The following is an 11,235-nucleotide window of genomic DNA, read 5'->3' as shown; positions in this document are numbered from 1 at the left end:
TTCCACGACTGTATATATCGGTATCGGCTGATGTCGGAATCAGTAATTATGAGTTGGACAATATCGGAATATCGGCAAAAAAGCCATTATCGGACATCTCTAATACTAATATAATGTGCTCATTACACCGCTTATGACCTTCTGTCGAACTTCCGTTTCGTCTGTCGCATCCCTTGTGGTTAAAGTTGTGTTGTGGCCTCATATTGTTGTGTTGTTTGTCTTTGTTGTGGCTTTTGCAATCGTGCTGTAGCTGAAAGTTGTTGTGTTGTAATTAATGATATGGTCTTGTGGCTTTTTACATTTGGTACGACCTTTTCTCAACCGCCGTAGGTACAGTATCTGCGATTTTTGTTTTGATGACGGCACTGACGGGCAGACAGACTTAACGTCCTTATCGGTAAAAGTGCTAAACTTCATATAAAGTCTGCCTTTCTTAGAAACAATGTTTTTCTATTTTCTAGTATCGATAAAATTGATAAATTGCCTTTTAAAACTATGTTAGATTGATACCTATCTTCTGGAATTCCAACTTGCCGAGTACAGATCAATATACTTGAAATTTAGGAATATTCACTATATTGCCAAAAGTTTTTGGCCACCCATCCAAATGATCAGAATCAGGTGTCCTAATCTGGTCTGGGTTTGTAGGTTGCCATTTCGGACTGCATCGTGCGTAGTGTGAAATTTGGTGGAGGAGGAATTATGCTGGAGTTGAGATGGGCCCCTTAGTTCCAGTGAAAGGAACTTGGAATGCTCCAGTATACCAAAACATTTTGGACAATTCCATGCTCCCAACCTTGTGGGAACAGTTTGGAGCAGGCCCCTTCCTCTTCCAACATGACTGTGCACCAGTGCACAAAACAAGGTCCATAAAGACATGGATGACAGAGTCTGGTGTGGATGAACTTGACTGGCCTGCACAGAGTCCTGACCTGAACCCGATAGAACATCTTTGGGATGAATTAGAACGGAGACTGAGAGCCAGGCCTTCTCCACCAATATCAGAGTGTAACCTCACCAATGCGCTTTTGGAAGAATGGTGGAAAATTCCTATAAACACACTCCGCAACCTTGTGGACAGCCTTCCCAGAAGAGTTGAAGCTGTAATAGCTGCAAAAGGTGGACCGACATCATATTGAACCCTATGGGTTAGGAATGGGACGGCACTTCAAGTTCATATGTGAGTCAAGGCAGGTGGCCAAATACTTTTGGCAATATAGTGTATATCGATCTCGAAATAATTTGTTACATTAGTCATTTGAAAATGTTCTGCCTGCTTTGAATGGGCAAACATTGTGACATCTGGTGGGCAAATATACAAACTGAAAAATGTAATCCAGTAGTCCACATTTTAATTTAAACTAAATGATGTTTATGTTGGGTATCGGACTGTCTGATTGTGGTGGTCCGCTCCCTGTACGATCAGTGCCAGAGCTTGCTCCGCATTGCCGGCAGTAAGTCGGACACGTTTCCAGTGAGGGTTGGACTCCGCCAAGGCTGCCCTTTGTCACCGATTCTGTTCATAACTTTTATGGACAGAATTTCTAGGCGCAGTCAAGGCGTTGAGGGGATCCGGTTTGGTGGCTGCAAGATTAGGTCTCTGTTTTTTGCAGATGATTTGGTCCTGATAGCTTCATCTGGCCAGGATCTTCAGCTCTCACTGGATCGGTTCGCAGCCGAGTGTGAAGCGACTGGGATGGGAATCAGCACCTCCAAATCCGAGTCCATGGTTCTTTCCCGGAAAAGGGTGGAGTGCCATCTCCGGGTTGGGGAGGAGACCCTGCCCCAAGTGGAGGAGTTCAAGTACCTCGGAGTCTTGTTCACGAGTGGATCGTGAGATCGACAGGCGGATCGGTGCGGCGTCTTCAGTAATGCCGCAATGTATCGATCCGTTGTGGTGAATTTACCGCTCGATCTACGTTCCCATCCTCACCTATGGTCATGAGCTTTGGGTTATGACCGAAAGGACAAGATCACGGGTACAAGCGGCCGAAATGAGTTTCCTCCGCCGGGTGGCGGGTCTCTCCCTTAGAGATAGGGTGAGAAGCTCTGCCATCCTGGCGGGAGCGCAAAGTAAAGCCGCTGCTCCTCCACATCGAGAGGAGCCAGATAAGGTGGCTCGGGCATCTGGACAGGATGCCACCCGAACACCTCCCTAGGGAGGTGTTTAGGGCACGTCCGACCGGTAGGAGGCCACGGGGAAGACCCAAGACACGTTGGGAAGACTATGTCTCCCGGCTGGCCTGGGAACGCCTCGGGATCCCCCGGGAGGAGCTGGATGAAGTGGCTTGGGAGAGGAAAGCCTGGGCTTCCCTGCTTAGGCTGCTGCCCCCGCGACCCGACCTCGGATAAGCGGAAGAAGATGGATGGATGGACGTTTATGTTGATATAAATGTGTAAAAAATGTCATTTTAAAAGTTTTCTTTTTTTGTGTAGTTTAAAAAATGACATGTGGCAAATTCAACCTATATTTATTCAACACAACCAGCATGGCTTGCAAAGGTGAACAGAAACGTAATGATGGCACAAAGTTCTTTAAAGGGATGAGGTCTGGCATCGCTTTAATAACAGGGCGACACCTGTGTTAGAATAATGGTTTGTAAGTTATCCCAAAAAACTTTGTGTTGAAATGAGTTCCAGGCAAAAGGACAGGGGCTGTCTTTGAGGCCTACTAAGAGTAAGGCTCATAAAACTCCACTGTGTAAGGGGGAGAGCCACATGAAGGGTTTTCTGTGTTCTTTCATGTATGGTAATCAACAGAAGGATGTTGTTCTGGCCCAAGGACTTCAAATCGGAGAGATGACAGGATCTGCCCAATTTCCAGACGAACTCTTTTTGAACTATTTAATGGACCTATTTTTGAAGTATTTTACGAACTCTTTTTGAACTATTTTATGGAACTCTTTTTGAACTGACCTTTTCTGTGAATTGTTTACGACCTTTTCTGTGAACTTTTTGGGACCTTTGTCCTTTGGAAACAAAGGTGGCCGTGTGGCCGGGGAGGATCCAAAATAAAAGAAGGAGGCATGCAATCTTTTGGCAGAGCGTGCTGAGATACTGTACAAGGGTACAGTGTGTCCAGGCGTGTCTCCTCAATTGAGTCCAAATTGAATTCTGTCTCTGTTTAATTCTTTGCCTCTTGTCTTGTTTAATAGATGTCATCAGTGTTGGAACCTGACAACCGGGTCTTGTCCTCGAAGTAACCAATGTGCTGAAAACACAACTTCAACACCCAATGGAAAAAAAAACCCAGCTTGGACTGCAACTAGACCCCAGGGGCACACCTTCTACACAATGTGCTGACTCTTCCCCTAAGGCTGGCCTCCTGTCCGTCCAAAAGACGATGACACAGACTCATTTAAATGACAATATGTCGTTTATTTTCTATATCTTAAAGGTTTATTATTTACAAACAGAAATAAAAGCCAAAAATAAAGAAATGTTTTTGACAAACACTGTTTGTCTGCATATTGTTGTAAGAAAGTTTTACATGAATCTTTCTTTTTTTTTTTTTTACTTCCAAGCGAGAATGAGCGTATTGATGATCAACAAAAACGCGCCTCTCCCTTTCATCGTCATCATCATCATCATCAGTAAACATATGAAAGCAAAAAAAAATAAAATGTGGCTCTCGTCCTTTTGCGGGCATCGGATTCTTTTTGCATCAACCAACATGGACGACTAAAGAAACGGATATCATACATAAAATATATGTGCTGGTTTGTCGAGGGTGCTGCTAATGTGTAAGCTCACTACTCATTAATTAATGCCCGTCTGGTTTGTTAGCTGTGATCGATCGAGAGGAAAAGAAACAAAACAAAACAAAAAAAAAAGCACGTAGTTGGGAAGCACTCCCTCCAAAGGCAAGTATCAAAAAGAAGAAAGAAAGAAAAACCAGCACAGAGCTGCCCTCAGTGTGCACTATAGTTCCTACTCACTATGGCAGATTCACCATTAAGCGCTCCTTGTTGCTAGAACTCATCCGCTTAAAACGTCCTACTCGGAAAGTGCAATTGAAAAAACACACACTCAAAAAAACGAAACAAAACAAAAAAAGGACTTTGCTTTGGCCAGTTCTTGTAACACATGGACCCAAACATGAGTGTCAAGCTACCAAGTAGAAAGGGTGGCCCCGGATTTGTGCAGCAGGGAGGGGATTCATATGGCCGCCTTCGTTGCAGTTTACCTGACACATGAAACATGACAAATTAGAGTCTTAACCACTAAAGGCCTTAGTGGCCACATGCGTGGACAGCACCTTTTAGCTCTTATTTCCAAAATTGTGTACACTACTGAATTGGGGTCTTATGCCGACATATGGACACTTATACTGCCCTCTGGTGGTGTCAGAAGAGTATAACATACAATGGAATTTGGGGGAAAAAAGTGTAAAAATAAAAATTAGCACGTCACTACACATGAAGTACACGTTTGTGTACTTATGGACTAAGTACATCATATCAAGAGATGATTTTAAATTTTTTATTCTAATTAGGTCCAATAAGCCCAAATAAAAAAAGCATGTAAACAAACAGCTTGGGCCTTAAGAGGTTAAAATTGTTGGCGCTTTCCATCATTTTCAGCAGACTGCATTACAACATGATTAAAGTTCAAAGTTAAAGTACAACTGATAGTCACACACACACTAGGTGTGGTGAAATTACCCTCTGCATTTGACCCATCCCCTTCTGCCACCCCCTGGGAGGTGAGGGGAGCAGTGAGCAGCAGCGGTGGCCGCGCTCGGGAATTATTTGGATGATTTAACCCCCCAATTCCAACCCTTGATGCCGAGTGCCAAGCAGGGAGGTAATGGGTCCCATTTTTATAGTCTTTGGTATGACTAGTGGCCGGGGTTTGAACTCACGACCTACCGATCTCAGGGCGAACACTCTAACCCCTCTTCTTCTCACGCGAGATTCACCCAGGAACACGGCCATACCAATCCCTTCCCGACTGCACCACCTCTCATCCAGCGTGATATCAACTGCTTTTTAAGAATGCACTTAATCCCCTTCCTCGAAATAGACAACAACACAAATCCACTGTACAGAATATGAGCTCGTTGGGGAGAAAATAAACAGGTGAGACATTTGGCCACCGTCGCAAACATGCCGTCTTAAAAAAAAACAACAACAACAACAACAACAAAGATCCCCCCCCCACACAGACATAAAACAGGATGGGGTGACCGGAAGGGTGGAACATGGCTATAGTTTAGGCACAAATACTTAAGAATGTCCATGTGAAAGGTTGATGTTCACGCACAGACGACAGACAGAATCTAACATTAATATCAACATTGTTTTTTTCTTGTTTTTTTTCCCCAAAAAAGTATTTGCTGTGACAGTGCATGCTTTCATTGTGGTCGGACTGTATCGGTACACTTTCCACACAATCTGTTAGACAAACTGTCTTTCCCGGCTGGGCTCAAGACGCGCTCAACTGGACCCGAGCCTTCATGTTGACGGCCTGATCCACAGAATCTTAATTGAAAATCCTTCTATTGTTCGCCGTAGTGTCCGTCAGGGTCAGTTTACGGTATCAAAGCCCAGAGGGAAGGACGATTCACACCAGACATAAAAACCTTAATGCAAAAAGCAGCACGCTGAAGTCTTTGATATTTTTTTTTTTGGTAAATCTTACAGTGCTCAATCATTCCGTATGAATTAAGTTTGACTCTTTACGTTCCGTCGCTTTTCCGCTTAAGTCCAATAGGTGTTGGTAGGCGAGCGAATGCTGAACACTAACCGTTGAAAACAAACCTTAAAGAAAAACTGAACGTGGACAGCTGTAGATTTGTAATGCTAATAAAATCTAAAGTCGAAACAAACTAAGACAAAATAAGAAAACATTGACGATTGTTGACAAAAAACAATGCTAACAGTCGAAAACAAACCATGATGAAGAAAAAATTGTAAATGGCTGTATACTCAGAATGGTAAAAAAAATAAATGTAACCCCCAAAGAATCAAACGCAGACTCGGAATGCTAATGCTAAAAAATGACAACAGTCAAAAACAAACCCTGAGGAAGAAAACGTGGACTGTTGTAGACTCATAATGCTAATGCTAAAAACAATGCTACCAGGCGAAAACAGATCAGGAAGAAGGAAACGTGGATAGCTGTAGATTCGTAATGCTAAAAACAAGGCTATCAATCAAAAACATCTCTGAAAAAGAAAACCTGGACGGTTGTAGACTAAAGCTAAAACAATGCAAATGGTTGAAAACAAACCTTGGCGAAGAAGGAATCATGAATGGCTGTAGACTCGGAGTGCTTATGTTAAAGAAAATACTAACCGTCGAAAACAAACCTTAAAGAAAAACTGAACCGGCCAGCTGTAGATTTCTAATGCTAATAAAATCGTAAAAGTCGAAAACAAACTAAGACAAAATAACAAAACATTGACGATTGTTGACTAAAGACAATGCTAACAGTCGAAAACAAACCATGGTGAAGAAAAAAATTGTGGATGGCTGTATACTCAGAATGGTAAAAAAAATAAATTAACCCCCGAAGAATCAAACGCAGACTCGGAATGCTAATGCCAAGAAAATGACAACGGTCAAAAACAAAATCCCGAAGAAGAAAACGTGAACTGTTGTAGACTCATAATGCAAATGCTAAAAACATTGCTAGCAGTCGAAAATAAACAACGAAGAAAAAACATGGATGGCTGTAGACTTGGATTGCTTATGTTAAAAAAAATACTAACCGTCGAAAACAAACCTTAAAGAAAAACTGAACGTGAACAGCTGTAGATTTGTAATGTTAATAAAATCATAAAAGTCGAAATAACAAAATATTGACGATTGTTGACTAAAAACAATGCTAATAGTCTAAAACAAACCATGATGAAGAAACAATTGTGGATGGCTGTATACTCAGAATGGTAAAAAAAAATTATAACAGTCTAAAACAAACCCCCGAAGAATCAAACGCAGACTCTGAAATCTAATGCTAAGAAAATGACAACAGTCAAAAACAAACCCTGAGGAAGAAAACGTGGACTGTTGTGGACTCATGATGCTAATGCTAAAAAAAATGCTACGAGGCGAAAACAGTTCATGAAGAAAGAAACGTGGATAGCTGTAGATTCGTAATGCTAAAAACAAGGTTATCAATCAAAAACATCTCTGAAAAAGAAAACCTGGACGGTTGTAGACTAAAGCTAAAACAATGCAAACAATCAAAAACAAACCTTGGCGAAGAAGGAATCATGGATGGCTGTATACTCAGAATGCTAATGTTAAAGATTTTTTACAGTCGGAAACAAACCCGAAGAAAAAAAACCAAAAACGTAATGCTAATGATAAAAAATAATGCCAACAGTCGAAAACAAACTCTGTCGAAGAAAACATGGACTGTTGTAGACTCATATTGCTAATAATAAGAACAATGCTAGCAGTCGAAAATAAGCTTTGAAGAAGGAAACACGGATGGCAGTAAACTCGTAATGTTAAAAACACAAACAGTCAAAAACATCTCTGAAAAAGAAAACGTGGACGGTTGTAGACTCGGAATGCTAAAGCTAAAAACTGTCAGTCCAAAACAAACCATGAACAAAAGGAAAACATGAATCGCTGTAGACTTGGAATGCTAATGCTTTAACAATGCTAACAGCACTGACGAAGAAGAAAAAGTGGATGGCTGTAAACTTGTAATACTATTTGCCATGTAACAGTCAAAAACAAACCATTCGAAAGAAGACATTTTGGACGGCTGTATACACGCAATGCTAATGCTAAGAAATAAAGCTAGAAGGCAAAAAAGGTGGACGACTATTTACTCAGAATGCTAATGCTAAAAATAATGCTAGCAGTCGAAAACGAACCCTAACCCGAAGAAAACGTAAATGGTGGTAGAGGTTGTAATGTTAATGCTAAAAATAATGCTAACAGTTGAAAAACCCCCATGAAGAAACAAAAAAATATGCATGGCTGTACACTAGTAATGCTAAATGGTGGTAGAGGTTGTAATGCTAATGCTAAAAATAATGCTAAGAGTCGCGAAAACACACCAAGGAGAAAAATTGGATGATTGTATAGACTCTAACGCTAAAAATATTGCTAACAGTCGAAAACAAAAACAATGAAGAAGAAAATGTGGACGGTAGTAGACTCTGAATGTTAATGCAAATAAACAATGCTAACAGGCAAAAACAAACCTTGAAGAAAAGAAAAATGTTGATTATTGACTCAGAATGCTAATGCTAAAAACAATACCAGCTGACAAACTAACAAAGCTCAAGTAGGAAAAGAAAGATGGACAGTATGCTAAAAACAATGCTAGCGGTCAAAAACAAACCCCCTTAGAGACGAAAAATGTTGATTATTGACTCAGAATGCTAATGCTAAAAACAATACTAGCTGACAAACTAACAAAGCTCAAGTAGGAAAAGAAAGATGGACAGTATGCTAAAAACAATGCTAGCGGTTAAAAACAAACCCGTTGATGGCTGTTGACTCGGAATGCTAATGCTAAAAACAATGCTACTGTAGCTCTCGAAAACAAACCAACTGACGGGTAAAAAAGCCTAAAAGATCGGGTAAACCAGCATAACGTTAACGTAAAAATGTCGTTTTTCGCAAGACAAACCAAATGTCCTGATTCAAAAGAGAATTATCCGACTCGAAATCAAACTTAATTCACAGGACGATGTTTTCTGTGTGAAAACGTACATTGAGAACATTTCATTCAGTGCCGCTGTCACTCTAGTGCCATTCAGCTTTGTGCATTAAGGCTCCTTAGTCCATATTTGTAGTCGCTTGCAGGTGATAGCCAGGCTCCCGACAGACGTTAAGAAGTAAGACATTGTTATGATAGAGAATGCACCACACAGTATCTGTAAATACTAGCTCTACAAAACTATTTACAGCACACGTATAGGTAATCTTTATGTCACAGTCTATTGCATAATGGTGATAATCTTTAGTTTATAAATATTATAAATATACACAGAGTTTCTTTCTTTTGTTTGTTTCATCTTCTGAACATTACATTTCAACCATTCCAAAATGAGGAATAGAAAACAAACGTCCATTTGTCTTCCCCTCGAACGTGAAGAAAGAAAGCAGCATTTGCTAGTATTTGTTCCCTTTTTTTGTTTGTTTGTTTGTTTGTTTGTCTGGAGCCATAACACTGTTGAGGTTTACAACACCTTTTTGTGTTGTGTTGATTTTTCTGTTCGGAAAGTTGTGACTCCTTTCTTGTGAGAGTGTGCTTTTTTTTTTTTAAATATTTTTTCTTTTACAAGTGTTACTTTGCATGTATGATTCCACAGTGGCGCCTAAAGCTGCTTCTCCTCTTCTTCGGTGGTGGGAAACCCAAAAAAAAAAAAAAAAAAAAAAAAAAAAAAAAATCACAATCCATAATGCATTCCAGCTTTAAAAAAAATCATAAATATATAAATAAAAAAATTCATATGTTGTATATAATTTCATTATATTTCTCAGAAAGGAAGACTCGTGTTTATACTACAGTTTTAAATTGCCATTGCGAAATATATTAGTTGGATTTGAACACGCAGTCACATGCACGCACGCATTCTCCCGCTCCCATTCGCACCGTATATACACACACACAGGCCATATATGTGTATATATTATGGATATGGCATAAAAGAAAAGATTATCTGTATAATATACATTCTTAAGGAGGGAGACAATGTGTCTAAAATATCATACAAGGGCTCGTATGTACACCGTTTCAATGAGGTTATCTTTAGAAGTAGCTTGGAGCTCCTCCCTGGTTAAAAAAACGCAAAAGAAAGAATCATAAATTTGATGCAAAGCGCATTTTGTCTTGCTCAGTCTCCGTACTGCTCAGGACAGAATCTCTCCTAGAACCAGGCGATTCCCTGGGCTGGCTCACCGCCACCGACGAGGCGGCCGCGGCTGCCGCCGCCGCTGCCACCGACGAGGAGCGCACGGGCGGCAGGGCCCCCGAGGACATCTGGCGGAACAAATTGACCCGCTGCGGCACTGTGGTGCGGATGCCACTCTGGAGACTCATCCCCGGGATCGCGGCCGCTGTCGGCGGCACCATGGAGGCCAGCGAGTCGCCGGAGGCCTGGTGCGCCCGCGGCACCAGCGACGTGTCGTGCGGCAGAGATGGCTGAGAGGCCGATAAGTGTCGCACGTCTCGACTCAGGCTGCCCGACTGAAGAGCCTGCGTGCTCTTGTGGAGGTCTCCTCGCTGGGGCGAAGGGACCTGCTGCGTCCCGACGGCGGACGCGGGCGGCTGCTGGCTCGGTAGATTCGGCTGGGCGATGGGCGCCTGGATCAGCGACAGCTGCGATGCGGTGGGGGAACCGTACTGGAAGCTCCGGCTCGCCAGCGGCGTCTGCACCGGCGGGCTGCACATGGCGGCCGTGAAGGAGCACGGCGACATGATGGCGCCCTGCGGCTGGAGCGGGTTGGCAGAGGAGGAATTGAGGTTGCCGTGGGAGACGCTGGGGACGGGGTAGATGGCCGCTGCGGCGGCGGCCGGCAGCATGCGGGCGGCGGAAGCGTTGGCGATGGCTGAAGCACTGTAGGTCAGAGGTACCGAGGATTGCTGGAACTGATTCATCCCGAAGGCGTTGGAGAAGGGCGGCTGGGCTGGCGAGTTAATGATGGAGTTTCCCGACATTGGCGTCGAGTTCATCCCGGTGACCGACTGCTTGCGGTCCACCATCATCACCATCTCCCTGTCCTGACGGATAATCTGCTTCAATATCTCGTTCTCCTGCGTGTTGAACACACCGGCGTTCAGGTCCTTCTGGAACTTCTGCAGGAGCAAGGAGTTCTTCTTCCCTGTGGGGGAGCAGTCAGAAGAGGTGAGCACAAGGGTCCGTGACGACCTCGCCCGGTTTCACTACACCATCATCACAACCATCAAGATGCAGTTTGTAGACTTTGACCCGCCACCCAACGCCACCCCGCTAATTTCAAGGTCCTCCTGGCCTACAAGCTGCATCTTTTCACATCCACTAAAAGGTTCATAATGTCCAAAGTGAGGCGGGAGGGACACTGAATGTCGATGGCAATGGGGGACTAGAAGATCTGAAGGGGGACAAAGAGTGGGCGTTTGGGTGGGGTGGGAGGTGAAGGACACATAAGGAGACAAAGATTACTTGTGACGCAATGGCTGCGAAAGTGCTGATGAAACACAGAATACTGATGAGCGCTCGCCATTCTGGACACTTTTTCCACAAGACGACATGTAAGAAGTCTACGAGCAGACATGGAGTCA

At 43.0% G+C, this 11,235-nt stretch overlaps 1 protein-coding gene across 1 annotated transcript in view; it reads right to left on the bottom strand.

The window, feature by feature from the left end:
- Positions 1–3,372: 3,372 nt before the first annotated feature.
- The window catches only part of LOC133638555 (potassium/sodium hyperpolarization-activated cyclic nucleotide-gated channel 1), a 251,995-nt gene continuing 244,132 nt past the window's right edge, over positions 3,373–11,235 (bottom strand). Inside the window, 1 exon segment of the mRNA XM_062031299.1 lies at positions 3,373–10,796. Coding sequence (XP_061887283.1) covers positions 9,775–10,796 — 1,022 coding nt within the window. The 3' untranslated portion in view covers positions 3,373–9,774.

The sequence above is a fragment of the Entelurus aequoreus genome, linkage group LG21, assembly GCF_033978785.1.
Source record: "Entelurus aequoreus isolate RoL-2023_Sb linkage group LG21, RoL_Eaeq_v1.1, whole genome shotgun sequence".
In the NCBI taxonomy this organism is placed as follows: Eukaryota; Metazoa; Chordata; class Actinopteri; order Syngnathiformes; family Syngnathidae; genus Entelurus; species Entelurus aequoreus.
The sequence above is the reverse complement of the archived record's forward strand: the minus strand, read 5'-3'. Positions and strand labels throughout refer to the sequence as shown.